This window comes from Diorhabda sublineata, chromosome 2 (assembly GCF_026230105.1).
Source record: "Diorhabda sublineata isolate icDioSubl1.1 chromosome 2, icDioSubl1.1, whole genome shotgun sequence".
Classification (NCBI taxonomy): domain Eukaryota; kingdom Metazoa; phylum Arthropoda; class Insecta; order Coleoptera; family Chrysomelidae; genus Diorhabda; species Diorhabda sublineata.
In genome coordinates this window covers 2,780,391-2,797,797 of record NC_079475.1, presented here as the reverse complement: position 1 = coordinate 2,797,797, position 17,407 = coordinate 2,780,391, and the positions used below count along the sequence as shown (strand labels likewise).

Sequence of the window (17,407 nt, the reverse complement as noted above, 5' to 3'; positions counted from 1 at the left end):
ATGTAAATAACACCCTAATTACATACATTAATACAAAAAGTTCAACTTCAACTTTTCTCACAAGTGGTCAAATACACAAATTAATCACTATACCTTTTTCACAACTGCACAAAGTTGAAGAATATAAGTAAAGTAACTAAATATATATTTTAATGGTTAGTACAACAAGAATAACAATCAAGTATTATATCTCTAAACTGTTAAATATTTTATTTCAAATTATAATTGAAGGTGATGGTGACATTTGTATGTTGGGTGTTGAAGCAGCTTCACAAAAACTTGGACCCCTCTTCAAGGCCAAAAAGCTTCTATACCCTACTATACCTTTCTATACCCCACAACAGCTTCTAATCCTATAAAAGGCTAGATTCGTCCACCTTTGGAGTATTGCTCGACTTCCAAGATTTGATCAGAAACTGAGATAGCCTAGAGTATAGAAGAAAGGTTGCTGACTTTATTTTGTTTCACCGATACTAGCAAGGCAGATGCTCTTCTGAGCTATCTAGTATGGTCTATCTAGAGCAGTATTTGCAAAACCTACTTGACAGGTAGATGTGGATCATAAACACCCAGTTTGCATGCAGACACACAGAACATCAATTTATTGGGACTATTCTTTGGAGAAGTGCAAGATCAACATCTACAGGCATCTCCACATGGTAGGCACTACTCTTGTGCTTGCTTTTTATACAAAAAAAAACAGGAACGTTATTTTCTTTCAATAAATTTTATGTTATATTAATTATAGAACTTGAAGGTTGTTCAACTCTGTCTCCATTGAAGTATAGATCTTGACAGGTTTTTCAACAGAGTTGATGATTTTATTAGCAATGTTAATTTTATTTTTAATAGACTCCCTAATGTATTCTAGAAATAGTCACTATCGTCATATCATTTATTATTAATAGGTATTTAGATTTTTTGCGACTTTTACAAAAGTACGAATAAAAAAAATCACCTTTTATGTTCAATATTTTATTCCAGACACCAGAACGTCAGCCGTTGATAACTAGCAATGCATATATACGTTTTGTTGAAGAAGGTGACCCAAGTTATCTTGGAGTGGCTATGGAAAATGTTAACTGGTTCTCTTATTTATTCTTTTCTTGGGTTTATTCTCTTATAAGAAAAGGCACCGAGGACAAAATTGTGAGTCCTGAGGATTTATATGATTTGCCAGTATCAATCAACAGTGATTATAATACTAATAAATTACAAGCTTATTTAAATTTAGAAAATGGTAAGCAAATGTAACTTATTTATAATTTATACAGAAAGAGATGTATTTATATTTAATTTGTTCAGTTTTTCAGAAGCTGAAATAATATCTATTTTTGTCTTATACACGGTGTCCCACGAAGAGTTAATATTGAATATTGAATATTCACTTTAAAACATCAGACTATTTTCTTTTGGCTTTTAGTTTTCCATAATATTTTGTAGCTTATCTTATTATTGTCACAAATGGTTTAATTCGTTTAACTGTTGCTTAAAATGAATCAAATACTGTAAAGAAAGCACAAGTTCTTGTAACAAATTTGCCATAATTATCATGTATTAAAAGCAAATATACATAATCTTTTTTATTTTTTAGTGCTTATGTCAACGGGTCAAAATAAAATAAAAAAATAATTTATAAGGATCTGCAAAGGTCAAATTTTTTACAGAAAAATTAAAAAACGGAAGTCTGCCATCTTTGAAAATATTTTACTTAAAAAGATCGTATCCGAAAAACCAAACGTAGAAATTTTCATGATTTTACAAGGACAATTTCTTTTATTTCAACTCTCCAAAAAGTAAACTTCAATTAATAATTTGGTAATTATATAGAATTGGGGCTCCACCCCAAACTTACTCCAAAAATTTTTTCGCTCATATAGGCTTGTTTTCTAGGGCTCCGGAGGTACTTTAAGGGTGGGGGAGACACATATTTTCCATCATACCACTCATTATCTTATGCATATTGAATGTCAATAGTTATCCCTTCATATCAGAATACGCGGTCATCTAGAGCAATAGCACATGAGCTTAGGTTAGGGTAGGATAAGTTAAGTTAGATTAGGTTGAGTCAATCGTTGAGAGCTCATCGTGAAACATGTAAGTATTTCTTTTATTTAATATTATAGGTATCAAGGACGTGACAGTTATGTTGGAAAATATGTGTCTCCCTCCTTAAAGTACTTTCTGAGCACTAAAAAATAACCCTATATGTGCTAAGAAATTTTTGGAGTAAGTTTGGGGTGAAGCCTCAATTCTAAATAATTACCAATAATTTGTTTAATCCATACCATGGTGATATTTCCCTTTAGCTGTTAAGTTACCACTGGTAAATACTAGACTACCACTATCACCACTAGTTAACTATAGACCTTCACAAAGAGCAACAACCTTCAGTAGATAAGCTTCCTTTTCATTTTTCTAACAAATATAAATCTGTAGTTGACATTACATAACTGCTTTTTACATATTATGTGTTTTGAATAGGTTTAAAATTGCTGAAACTTTTTTTATCGATTACTCGAGTTTTAAATAAAATTTCATTGAAAAGTTGTTGGTATCCAACTTGAAATTAATTTATTTTTTTTAGTTATTTACTTTCTTTAAGGCAGTCAAAAAATGAACTAAAAATTTATCTCAAATGGGAGGCTTTTTAAGTGCGCAAATCAGATATTGGGTACATTTATAATTTTTGATGATTTCAAAAAAAAAGGTGTGCCAGGTTTTTAAGCCTTAGCGATCGTTACTTAAAAATTTTGTGTCTTATTTTACATAAGAATTAAGTGCAACTGATTCTTCTCAAAAACTATTCAACATTTAACCATCAAAAACTCTTTGATGAGACTGGTGCATGCTTATTTAAAATCGATTTGATATTTGAACAAGCACCGTCTCATCAAGATCCACAACTTGTATAAACGCTCATCGAAATAAAAGTCATTCAAGAAATTTTTGAAGATTATAAGTTAAATATAAAATTCTTCTTGACAGGAATCACTCAAATTCTGTTTTGAATGAATTTTTACTGGAACCATTAAATGAGTGTATGTTTGGTGAAGTATCAAAAGCTGGCAGATAAACCTAACCTAAACAAATTTTGAGAGAAGGAACAAAATCAAATTGAAATCGATTTTAAATACGATCATTGACATTGGAACATTCAACCGTCTCACCAAGATCCACCAATTGTTGGGTCATCGAAACAAAAGACATGGCACTTAATGAATATTTAATTCTTATTTGAAACAAAAGGCACAAAATTATTTTTATTTAATTAGGCATCGCCAAGTTTGAAAAACCCGGCAGACCTTTTTTTTGAATTTTTTAAAAGCTTTAAATGGACCTAATATTTGATTTGCGCACCTAAATAGCACCTAAAAAGTCCCTTATTTACTATAAACCATTTTTTCACTTAGGCCAGCCAATTTTATAGTGGTTTCTAATGCCAAATTCAACGTCCTGTGTAGGAAGTTTCAGTTGTAATTACATTTTGATTTGCATTTACCTTCATTTGCTAGTTTCCTAATTGTTCCATTCCTCAACTGTCTCTCCACAATTTTGATTATTTTGGAGCCAGTATATTAATCAATATTTTTTGTTCAAATTTTTTTTAAGACACAGGAAAAGGTTAATTTTTTATTTTAGACCTATTATCAGCTATTTGATCTGTAATTGACACCTTCTGTTCCATTCATTCTGTATCTTTTCCTTTTTTCTTGTTCCAATTTGTATCATATTATTTGATTATGTAGAGAATTTTATTTATAGGCCAAATGTGTACCTGTGAGATTTATAACTGAAATGTCACATGTGGCTTTGGGCAGTGGTGCTTTTATTCAATTTAAATCTTCAACAATATTATCATTTATCCCTATGCATTTACAATCCTTTGGTCCAGGGATTTTCGACATTTCTATGGTGTAAGGAAATAAATAAGAAAGAGTTTTAAAAGAGGGATGGAATCGAAAGAGAAGTATTCTGGAAGTGTCTCTTCGTGCTGGACCACTCCAAAAAAGGTCCTGTGGAATTTTGATACCACTACATCCAAAAAATATTTGGATCTCAGCTACATCCCCTCGCCAGTTTTCTGCACTACCTCTTCAGGAAGCACAGGATATATAAGGTGTAGTAGAAACTGCTGGGTGTAGATTCTGTGGAGGGAGGAGGTTGGAACTCCAGATACTTAAACTCAGTAGTAGAAATTAGAAAGTGATTTGAAAATAACTCTGATAGGTGGCACCGTGAAAGATCCCAGTGCTATGTATTGACGTTTATGTCAAGTTATATCAAAAGGATTTCGTAATAGCTTCTTCTTCTAGCAAAATCCATCACAAACCCATCTGTAAATTGTTTTTCTTTAAGATAGTGCAGTCAGGCCGCCCTAGTTTACTAGTGTATTGAGGGTAGTCGGTTTGACCGTTAGTAGTGAGATTCGACATTCATGGAATAGCCTAATTAAAAGCAAAAAAATCAATAGCTGTAGGGATACACTTCAATTTATTGAGAGAAAACTTATATACTTCAGTGGACTGTAACACTTTTATTTTAAACATAAAATATAATTCTCTGGTACAACACCCTACTTCGCTGATCATTTGTGATAAACTGACTTTTATTTCTAAGCGCTGTTGCTGATTTTACAAACAATGTTTTATACAAATCAACAATAGCTGTGACAGTTCTCAAAGATATGCATGTGGTTGCTGTTTTATATTGAAAATCTTAAAGCAATAAATTATCAACAAAATATCATGCCTCTTATAATTAATAAAGCGGGTTTTTTTAATTCACCTAATTGGTACATAAAATTATTAAATACTGTTTATTTTGAAATAATTATATGAATACTTTTAGATCCAGAAGCTGTACGAGAAGTTGAGATTTCTTCACCATCAAGAAGTTATAGTTTATTGAGGGCACTTCATAAGTGCTATGCTTTGCAGTTTTATAGCATTGGTATCCTTAGGTTGACTGCCGATTGTTGTGGTTTTGCCGGACCAATGTTATTAAATAAGTTGGTTAGTTTCATTGAAAATAAGTCAGTTGATATGAAATGGGGTTACATGTACGCTGTAGGACTCATTATTACTACCACTTTTGGTAAGTATTTTTTATATTAAAACAAACATATTATGCCTATAGAAAACTTGAATGGTGCTATTTTTTTCATCTTCCCTAATTTTGAAAAATTTGGCATATCAAATTGACAAATGTAGAAATGGCAAAAATTTATAAGCAACATATTTTGAAATAAATCCTGTCAATGTATATATGGTTACACAAGTGTCATTAAAAATGTATTTGTTGATAATTCGTTTTGATTTTATGTCTCTTTTCGAAATTTTCGACGTTTTTACCTATTTTTGTCTTTATCGAAACTCACTGTTTACACTACCGGTACACCAACACTCACTCAATTTTTTCTTTTATATCAGGTTCCAAATTATTAGATTTCTTTTAGTCCCCAAGGTACTTCAAGGTTTGCAGGATTGCACGCTGAAAAATAATGAGATAAAATGAAGATAAAAATTACCACATTTTCAATTTCTGTATTCTTCACTTTGTTGATAAATTCTAGCAAATTCTACTGAAAAACTTTTCGGTTTCATGGGTAGGTTTCATTGCTTGATTGTTAATTTTGGAAAGGTAACGGAGCTTTGAATATGTACCTCAGTGTACTGGTGACAACGTTCTCACAATTTTTAAATGTTTCTTTTTCACTCGAGATTATTTTATTCAGAGAAATCTTTGAGATTTTGTTGTATGGTCCTGTTTCGATTAAAAGCTATCAACTCTCTCGAAATAGTCCTTTCTGTCCATTATAACATCTTGTTTTCTTCGTCAGCTTTAAAGTAAAACTAATCTTTTTTCCTAAAACTCCTGACAGTATTCAAATCTTTACTGCTGACTGATGGGTTTTCATCCATGATAGATATATTTTTCGAGATTTGACTTCTGCACGCCTTTCAGACGAAATTCCTAGAATCATGAGGAAGTCACTGAATGGATCTTTCAATATATCCAAGCAATTTGCCAAGATCTCCATCGCCAGTAACACCAAAACCCTAAACCTTATTCAACAATTACATTTCTTTTCTGTCAAAAGTTTGGGAAGAAAGGATTTTTAACAATGTTAATAGGCCTCAAAGAAATTGTCTTGGATTAAATTTCTTTCAATTTCAGACATCCTCTTTTTAAATTTTGAACTCATTTTAACTTGATTACTCCATTTACTGTACAGATACATGTTTTCTAGATCCAACCATTTCTTTCTGCTCTCAACTCACAAACTCTATCTGAAACCATAGTCTTACGTCAACTTTGGAAAACTGGAAAAAAACTTAACCCAACGGCATGATTTAAGAAACCAAATGTCAGCACTTACCAATCTGATTTCAATACTAATTTTTAGGTACCTGTTTTGTGGAGTCACCACAATTAAGTTTGGAATTTTTGGAAACGTTGGTGATATTCATATTGAACACACTGTTTACTGTGTTGATGTAGTGGTAGTCGAAATAGTGTGTTCAGTATGTATATCATCAATGCTTATTTATCAAAATTTTTGCCTAATTATATTAATCAATAGATCACGTACAACATAAATACTAACTCATTGATGCCAATTTTTTTTAAAATTTTTTGAAATGTGTTTTTTTTTTGTTAATATTATAATAATAATCAATATGGAGTTACGCCCAAGGAACTAAAGTTGCTTCTGGTCACTTGAGGAGTCACTTCTACCAAGCAAACTCAGTGCAACAAATTGGGTATAATCAGGATTTAATTTAGGAAAATTATAATAGTCTCAAAAATATTTTTATTAATAAAAAATTATTAATCTATAGTTTAAATTACACACTAAGTTTCTTACTAATATATGTCACCTAATTTATCTCTAAACGTCAACAATTTATATTTTATGATTGATGGTACCCATAAAAACATTCCGGGTGGAGTAAAACATTTCATTTTCTTACAGAAGTAAATTGTTGGATGTTTGCATGATACACATACTTTATATTTAGATTAACCTTTCACAATCTAATGATCTAACTATTCTAACTGATCCAAACTAAACTCATCTTTTCCTGTAAGAGCTGGTCGTGGTCCACGACCAGATGATCTTGTTCCATAATGCTGCAGAATGTACAAAACACATCCCCCTGGAATTGCAAAAGATCCGTTTTTAATCCTAATCATCTATTCAATAGCTATCCTTGGATCATGCAAGCAATTATGGCTCAGGAAAAATAAGGCCACCACCTTTTTTGGACCTTATTCCAATCCTATATGTGAATATGAATTGGTTGCACAAATCGGTGCCTCCCGTATGAACACAATTTGTCAAAACTGTAACAACATTATTGTCATTCCATCAATTCATTTTTCCATTGGAAATTATTTCAAATTTACCCCTTACTTTTCGAGAAAATGAATGCGTACGTAGGGGAAGGACTTTATAATTTACTTTATTTTCACTTAATGTCCCTGTTCCTCAAAGACCTTTTTCGGTAAGGTTATTTACAAGTTTATGAGAAGTGAAAAAATTTTTAATAAATATTCGGATTCCTGCCACCCAGAGAAGTCGGACTATAGATGATAAATATATGAGGGACTCAGAGGTGGAGTGGATCAAGTCCACCAAACTAATTATGGAGAAAATGTAGGTCAAAGTTTTTGTAGGTTTATTAATTAAAACACAACAAGTCCGAGATGAAAAATGAACGAAATACTTTATTATACTTTATATTTTTACAGATGTAAACTAAAATAACTTCAAATACAACTGGGGTAATTTCTAAAAACGATTATTTATAATTTTTTGGACTTGAACTATTTTATGACTGAAAATGTTTTTATTTTAAACATAAACAGGTTCATCAGTATGTTCTTCTTCGTCAGTCAGGAATTTATTGCCTTCGCTTTATCTAGTAGTAAATTTTTATAAAAATTGCGGTATATGGGCGGGATAAAGCGAAGGAGATCTTTCATGTGTTGCTTTTTAGATTCAGTTACATTACGTCTGGATGGATAGAGTTGGTCCTGTTGGATGGTTAATGATGTGATTTTTCTTCCTCGTGCAGTTTTATTTAAATAAAATGTTTCAAACGCAATGTCTTCATTGAGAGTTTCTTTAAATTTTAGGGATATTGGCGATGCTCTTTCCAAACGCAACCACCTGATTTTTAACCATGATGCTGCTTCCAAATTGTTGGTTGCGTTGGTTGGTAGCGCTTTTTGAAGATCAAAAGTTAGTACATAATAGTTGAGGTCTGAAGCCTTTTTTTGGTCAGATTTCAGAGCATTGCGGGCTTGACCAGCTTTTGCAAAATGTATTTCTTTATCTATTTTGAGTTTCTTTTTTATTCCCTAATTTTCTTCAACATCAATTTTCATTTTAAGGTTGTCGCATAGAGAACAAGTATCTTTAGCTGGCGGTTTAAAACTTAACATGGTAGTAACATTTTTTTTGCAAGGAATCTCATTTTCTGAGATACATTTTTCTTTGTATAACCCATAAATTTTGCTGATAGTTAATTCCTCATTCAAATATTTAATGCCAGGGTTATCTTTTCTGGTATAATGACTCTGGTAGGCGGGAAAAGAGTTGATATGCTCAATAATTTTCGAATCATCCACTTTCTTTCTTGGATACATTCCTTATTACTAAACATACTTCATGTTTCAAATTACAATGATATAATCTACCAACTCTAATTTATAATGTATCTAAAAAATACTTCTTATATACTAATATGGTGTCATTTTCTATTCGGAAGCTGTACTTAAAAGACGTTTGTTTTGCTGCCCCTGTGCCACTTCTAATTCGTTTTCTTGCGACTCTTTGTGCTGTTACCAAGCCTCTAATAAAAACATTTTGACGGGAATAGTCAGCTAGTTTCCAAAAAGGATCAAAAATTATCTTGCGCTGATTTCTTGAATTTTAGTGGTGAAGTTTTTTTTGCACTCGCATTCTATGTTCTGGGATGTTTTCGAAGGTACGAGTCTTCCCGATGAAGAAATATATTCTTTACCGCAATTTCGTCGGCTTTTTTTCACATTAGCCTTCCAATTATTTTTATTTACACTTCGCTTTATAGATTTAGTTAAACTTAAATTAATTGTTCGCTGAATACACTGTTTAATTAGAATTATTTATTTATTTATACCTGTCGCAATATCATTCTGAATTATCGTGTCTGAAACACCCGCCATAGTTGGGCTTGTATCATTGTTTAGTGTGGGTATAATAACTTCAGGACATTAGATACTGGACATTTGTAATGGAAACACAACCTCACTTTTGGGAAGTAATGCACACTGATTAAAATAATAATAATAATAATAATAATATAATTAAACCATACCTTCACACTCGATAGAATCGGACCTTTCCGAAGGCTGATAATCTGATCCACTTTCTTGGAATGGTTCATACTCTGTTTCACTGTCATCCATTTTAAATTTTATTAGTTCTGTTCAGACCAAAGAAAAAGTAACACCCACACACAACAATAAATTTCATGGACTTGATCCATTTCACCTCTGACACGAATAAGCAAAGTTTTCAGAAACCAAATGAAAACCAACACTGGCCGCTTTAATGCATAAAGTGCGACTTGTTTCACTCCTCTACTGGAATAAATATTGTTTAATATACCTTTAAAGTCGGATTAAAATAGTGCGAAATTGGACTCGATCCACTTCAATTTTGAACCCCTCAAATAACAAAATATAAAAAAGATGTTTTGTTGTTCAGTTTTTTTTTTGAATAAAGCAAAAAAAATTAGTTTACTCAAGTGCCCAACAGCAAATTTAGTTCAAAATTTAAACGTGAAATTTTCATAAGTTAAATTTCATTTTTCAATTCCATTTTTAATGAAGTCATTTAGGTAACTAGCAGTAAAGGGAATTGCCTAAATCAACTCGCTTTCACTATCAGTCACATAGTTGTGTCAACCAAACTACCTGCTCTTCTTTACCTGAGACTCTAATAGCTAAAATATGTATCTTATATTCCTTAAAAAATTGAATTGTCATTCAACTTTAGTTGCGGCTAGTCACTAGTTAAAATAAAGCAGACAAAAATTAATTTATTCATAGTTGCTTTGAAATTTATGAAATAAAATTATGAATTTTATTTAAATTGTTAAGGTCTTTCACGAGCAATGACAGCTTTCTCGGTGCTATGTATGTGAATCATTTTTAAAAAGTCAGTTTTTTTGCATTTGATTCCTTTATTCTCTTTCAAGAATTTTCGATTTTCTGTAATTGAAAGTACGGTTTTTTGATGTTTTATTAATGCGATTTTATTTTTTGTGTTTTAGATTTTAATTTAGGAAATATTTGGAGAAAATGGAAATAATTTGATAGTTGTCGGGATAGTTTTTTGTTCCTATGATAAGAAACGGTGATTCACATTTTAATGCTTAGATTCTGTTATGTTTCTAATCGATATAGTATCCATTCCTTGATTATGTTATTCATAATTTTGTCAAGATAATCATTTTCTTTTAATACAGTTTTTGCTTTTTGAATAGCTAAGTATCTAAATTCAGGATCTGATAGTTGGATAGATCTATCAGCCAAACTTATAATCACTGATCTTTTTTGTGACATAGGATGACATGAATTAAAGTTTAAATATCTTCAGGACCAAATTGGTTTTGTATACCATTTTGTTTTTATTCTATTTTGAATTTTAATAATGTGAATCAAGTAAAAATGTATATAAATTTTTTGAAAATATATCGTGAATCCTAACACAAATAACAGTTTTATTTTTTTAACGACAGCTGTCAAATTCTGCAATAGTTAAATTATAAGATTTTTTTTATATACACACGTTTTTCTTGATAATAAGAAACTATAAACGCCGTCTATTGATTATTTTCATTGTTTCTAATAGAAAAAAAATATGGTTGAGCCTTAATTTCATCATATACACACAATAGAATCCAATTCTAGATAATTTGGACATGCTTCGAACCAGTTCTTTTTTTTTCATCACAATAAAACACTGGAATGGATTTACAGCTTGTGAACGACAAACATGAGTTGACTGTTGACTCATTTCGTCATCCCCTTTTTTTAATATTGGCAAAAGTTGTGGCGGCTGTCGACAATAAATTTTCTATCAAAAGGGTGATTTTAAAACTGTTAAAGGGTTAAATGGACCATTAGATTACTATATATTTGCATCTTTTAAAATACAAAAACATTTTTTCTCCCACTCCTTTCACTAATTTCTAAATACGAGTTTTCAAATCGTTCTAAAATAATTTGGCAACAAATCGAAGTTATAAGTAATATTAGTCCGTATGAAATTCCTCACACGGCTTTAATATGAATGTTACGTAGTTCACAACAAATTTTAAATTATGTGTTTCCCTATGAAATTGTCTGACATGATTTTCACGGCCACGTGAGAAGAATGGAAGAAAGTAGACTGCCACATATCGAACTTGAAGGGAAACCAATAGGGAAAAGAGAACCTAAAATATGGATGGGCAGCTGGCAGTCCACCTCCCACGAACTGATACAGAGGAATCTGCAAAACTAACAGATCATGAGATATTAAAAATGAATAATAAGAAGATATTCGATTCACAATCTCAAGTACAAACATTTTAAAAAATTACTATTATTTGAACCAATTTCTTTGGTATTTATTACAGCCTTGAAAATGCTTGAAAAGTCTTACGTATCACGTTCCTTCCTACTTTTTATAACATATTTACTGGTAGTACTAACAGAATTTATAGGCATGTCGAGGAAAATAACATCTTAGTGGTCGCAGAGGAGATCACCAATACAAACAATAATTTGCTGAGGACTCTGTGATACTTCGACAAGCACAAAAAAATCTCTGCTTTTATAGATTACAAGAAAGCATTTGATAGTGTACTTCATTTGTGGCTTGTGGAGGTCTTGCAGATTTCCAAAGTCCAGACAAATGTAGAAAGTGTTAACAAAAATAAGAGACCATTTAGTATATAACATCAGCTTGTTGTGTGTTAGCTAATACTGACTAATTTGCACAGACATTATCAAGTGTGCAACATAATTCACCAGGAACTGGAAAACAAGTTCGGTATGCACAATAATTATACACACCAGCCATAGAAGATGCTCACAAATCACAATTTTAAACTCTACAACGATAGGTCCATTATCACCAATAATAGACTTGACACCGTGGTGGTTGATAAAAGAGTCAATGCAGTCTTTCTCTTCCACGTAGCATATGTAGCACACACACACACACACACATACACACACACACACACACACGTGTGAAAGATACTGCACGATAGCATCGCCAAAATTATTACTGGGATTACCAGATGGCTGTGATAATAGATACTTACGACTGATCCTAATCCTTTCGATACTTTCTATTCGGAATAGGTAGATGATACCAACTCTATGTAATGCATAAGTCTTTTGCGTGATACTAGTATTTTTCAACTAATTGACAAACAAAATTGAAATTGACAAAAACATGACAGCTATATGGGAATGGTGTACTGGATACAAAACCTAAGGACCGTGCACGAAGAAAACGAGGTACCTACACGAAAAACTGACAAAAGAGAATAGCCCAGCAAAACCTTTAACAAAAATAGTAAATACAGTGAAATAACAAATAAAACAGACAATAAAATCAGGGCAAAAAGAAAAATGGAGCTAGATGGGCAGATTAGAAAAGAAATGAGATAGAAATGGTAAACCAAAAATAGACATGGGCATGGCTGACATATGCAAATCTCAAAACTGAAGCACTCATTATGGCGTATCAAGCCATTTCCACAAATTACATGAAAAGTAAAATAATGAAAACCAACCACAGACAAAAATGCAGACTGTGTTGGATATTTAATGAAACGATCCATCACATTATAGCAGACTGTCCTATCTCATGGTGGCCACAAAACTGGAAAATGTGGAAACGTCTGGGAATTTTCAATTTACTGGAAAAGACAGAGAATTTCTCTAAGAATCTGGAAAAAATGACAATTTTAAATTAGGCTTATTTAAAATTATTCAACTACTAGAATTTTTTCGTTTCTTTCGAATGAGATTGAAAAATTAGCGCGCATGCGATTGTCATACCGTCTAGAAAAGATGTTTAGAATTAAAAATAGCTTTCAGATATTCAACATTGTTTAATTACATTCAAAAAATATTTCTTTCTACATTTTCTCTGCAATTACGTTGGAAATTTAAATTTGCACATTAATGCATAATTATTCTAGGATGCACTGACATTTTTCAAAACTGATAATTAAAGTAGGCTTTGCGAACTGTCCAAATATCGAACATTCGAAAAAACGTCAACAATCGTATTTCAAAAAGTGCGACGATATAAACACTTTTTTAGTCAGTCTAATAGTGTTTTTCATAGTTTTTAGAGATCCGTATTGTACAGTTCTACGTTTGGCAGACGTATTTGTTTATGAAAAGTTAGACATGCCACCAACATTAAGAGGAAGAGAAAATTGATATTGTGCTAATAGTGGGTAATAAATATAAAATATTTCGAGAAGCAGCATCCGACATCCAGAAAAAAATATTCACAATGAAACTGTTGGAAAAATATTTGATAAATTTAAGACTTATGGAGATGTATATAATAAATTTAGCAAAAAACGCCAAAGCATTGTAGAAAATAATGACGTTGCGTTGCAAGTAATGCTCTCTGCAACTGAGCATCCTAAATATCCTTTGCGAAAAAGGGCATCTTCATTGCCAATGGATATAAAAAAAAGTACAGCTTCAAAGATTCCAAATAAATACAAATATCACCCTTACAAACCTCAAAAAATTCATACTTTAAGACCAGGAGATAATGATAGACGATTTGAATTCCGTTGTGACATACAGGGAATCTTAGTAGATAACCCATTTATGTCAAGGTGTATTATTTTTACGATGATGCTACATTCTCATCAAATGGGTCAGTTTCTAGCTAAAACTGTCGTTGGTGAAGTGATCCAAATCCACATTTTACGTTGAAAACTCGGGACTAATATTCCTTGAAAACAAACGTGTGGTGCGGAATGTACAAGAATCAAATAATTAGACCTTTTTTTATTCAAGAAACCTTGAATGCTGATCGTTATTTGTGATTTTTAAACAATAAATTAAATGATTTTCTTGACAACCTTCCCTTACATGAACGTCAGCAGATATGGTTCCAGCAGGATGGTGCCCCATGTCACAGCAGAATAGAGGTACGTCGATACATTGAAACTATTTTCAATGGAAGGGTTTTTCATCGTTTTTCGGAAATTCCTTGGCCTCCGCGGCCTCCAGATTTAACCCCACTCGGTTTTTTCTTGAGAGATTACTTAAAGTAAAAAATGCATATTCATTTAAATGCGTAGTTAGAATGTTACAAACTAGTGATTAAGCAACTTAAAGGTTATCAGTGTTCGATAAAAATTAAGAGATACAGTGAAACCTCTCAAGTTGTACACCACTTTAAGTTGTACACCTCTCAATGTTGTACGCATTTTGATTTAACCAAATGAAATACATTGACTTTATTTGAGAATTTTTCTCAATTTTTACACCTCTCTAACTGTATGTTGTACAATTTCTTCGCCATAAAAATGATTCGTTTGACCTTTCAAAGTTGTACAAATTACCATAAAAAATGACAAAATCCGTAATTACGCCGAGCGCAGCCAAAATTTTCATAATCTTCCTATCACTATATTCAAATATAGTTTCAATGCTGATGAGACAGCTTTAATATATGTATCGGCAGTCACTGCTGAAGTTTTACGTGAATAAAAACGACTCATGCAAAGGAAACAAGTTATCGAAAGAACGATTGAGCGTTCTGTTTTGCTGCAGTTCGACAGGCGAGAAGTTAAAACCACTTGTGATTGGAAATTCCAACAAACCAAGGGTACTTAAAAAAGAAGATATCAAAAACTTGGAGAACCTTCCTGTTCATTGGAAATCTAACAAGAAGGCCTGGATGACTTCTCAGATCTTCGATGAATGGCTTACCTAGGTCAATAACGATATGAGAAAAGCTAACCGCAAGATAATACTAACTGTTGACAATGCTTCATCTCATAAAACTGCAAAGTTATACAGCAATATAACAGTATTGTTTTTACCTCCTAATTTAACATCGGAGCTTCAGCCTTTAGATCAAGACATCATTAGGAGTGAAAAAGTAAATTACCGCCCGAAAATGTTACAGCATATGATTTTTCACGCATGATATTACTGACGGCGAAAGCGAAGGTGAGATTGACCAAAAAGATGACTATAAGATACCAGAAGAGCCTGCCTCTGTAAAATTTGAAAAGGCACTTTCTCTCATCAGAGATCTTGAAAAACTTGCTTCTGATATACAGCCTTCTTGGATGTCGTATATTTATAAAATGAACAGTGAATGTGAGGATGGTATATTTAGAAAGAATATGATACAAGCAAAAGTTAGTGATTTTTTTAAACCTGTTAATTAATTATTTATCAGTTGGAGGATTAATTTTTTTGTTATTGTAAATTTGTTATTCGTTGCATAGACATTTTAATTATTTTTATAAATATGAGCAAGTAACTATCTATTCAATAAATAACTATTGAAGATAAAAACAAATAACAACAAATAACTTTAATGATTGCATCGTCTCCCCCCACCCTTATCTCTCTAAGTTGTACACAAATGTTTGGAACTAAAGATATACAAGATAGAGAGGTTTCACTATAATTGTTTTTAAAAGTTCATTTAGAATTGTTTAATCCAATTGCATTAATGTGCAAACTTAAATTTCCAACGCAATCGTAGAGAAAATGTAGAAAAAAATATTTTTTTAATGTACATGAACAATGTTGAATATTTGAAAGCTATTTTTAATTCTAAACATCTTTTCTTTACAAGAATTTTCGATATTGTCAAAAAGAAAGGTACTTTACTTTAGAACTAAAATCACATTTTTTGACAAACCTCGCATGCGACTGAAAAAATTTAACATCTGATTGAATTTTATGTTTTGAACCATGAAGAACTTTTTATAAAAAATAACTTTTTTTCGTAGAATTAATAATAAAAAAGTTTCCCATATGCCGCCAACTTACGTGGACATACAGTATATGTATTACAAATGCTATTTAGATTTTTTCCACTAAGTATTAATTTTTCATATTTATTTAATAAATATAAATAAAATAAAAGTGTTATGGTAATTTTTTATTTACTACACTTTTCATAAGTAATATTATTCTTTAAATACATTTTTCTCCAACCATCAAAAAATGTTGACATTTTCAGGTGCAAAAGCCATCAATTCCCGTACAAAAATTTGCTCGTTGCTTAGCAACACTTTTAATCCTAGGATTAAAAACGCTACTTTTAATCCTAGGACTAAAAGTAATTGCATTTGAGCTCTCTAATTGAAATTTGAAGAAACAAACATTGTCTCTTACAAACTTAGTAAGACAAACTAATTGGGCAACTATATATTTTTATCGTGTTCGGGATTCATTTTGAAAGCAGCGTAAAAACTACTACAAAAATTATATGATAAGTACGTCTACTAACGTCTACTTGACAATCGATATTTACCAATAATACCAGATATCCATGACTACCGACTTGCTATCGCTGTTAAAATTAATAGGTGTTCAAATTTATTACCAAATTATTAACGATTTTTGAATAAAACTAACTTTTTTCTCCAACCATCAAAAAATGTCATTTTTGTACTATTTTCAGGTGCAAAAGCCATCAATTCTCTTACCGTACAAAAATTTGCTCGTTGCTTAGCAACACTTTTAATCCTAGGACTAAAAGTACTACTAAACTACTACAAAAATTATATGATATATATCAAGTACGTCTACTTGACAATCGATATTTACCAACAATACCAGATATCTATGACTACCGACTTGCTATCGCTGTTATAATTAATAGGTGTTCAAATTTATTACCAAACTATTATCGATTTTTGAATAAAACTAACTTTATTTTAATTTTGACTTGGTTGGAGAAAAAAATCTATATAAAAATCTATTTATTGTTACGTTACGTTACGAATTCTAAGATTTGGCGAAGTCGCGATCTGTTTGATGTTTTTATATAAATTTTTATCATAGCAGGCGATTTGTTTTCATTGTTTGTTTTGTGTTGTTTGCGCACGAAATACTTCGAAGCAAATGGTCGCCTGTTTTTTCGGAATAAATGTGTGAAACCAATCGCAGAAGACGAATCATTCTCCACCAAGGCAATGCGAGCTCTCACACATCAGTTCAAACAGGAACAGTCAAAACTTCGAATTGATTAATCATCCGCCGCATAATCCTTGTTTGGCACCCAATGATTTCTTCTTATTATCGCAGATCATAAAACGACCAAATTATCAATAGTACGAAGAAGATC

General features: G+C 31.6%; 1 protein-coding gene across 1 annotated transcript in view; it reads left to right on the top strand.

Moving 5' to 3' along the window:
- The window catches only part of LOC130452676 (ATP-binding cassette sub-family C member 10), a 176,970-nt gene that overhangs the window by 1,821 nt on the left and 157,742 nt on the right, over window positions 1-17,407 (top strand). Inside the window, exons 4-5 of the mRNA XM_056792064.1 lie at window positions 985-1,240; window positions 4,852-5,097. Of these exons, the coding sequence (XP_056648042.1) occupies window positions 985-1,240; window positions 4,852-5,097 (502 nt within the window). The remainder of the gene's footprint in view (window positions 1-984; window positions 1,241-4,851; window positions 5,098-17,407) is intronic.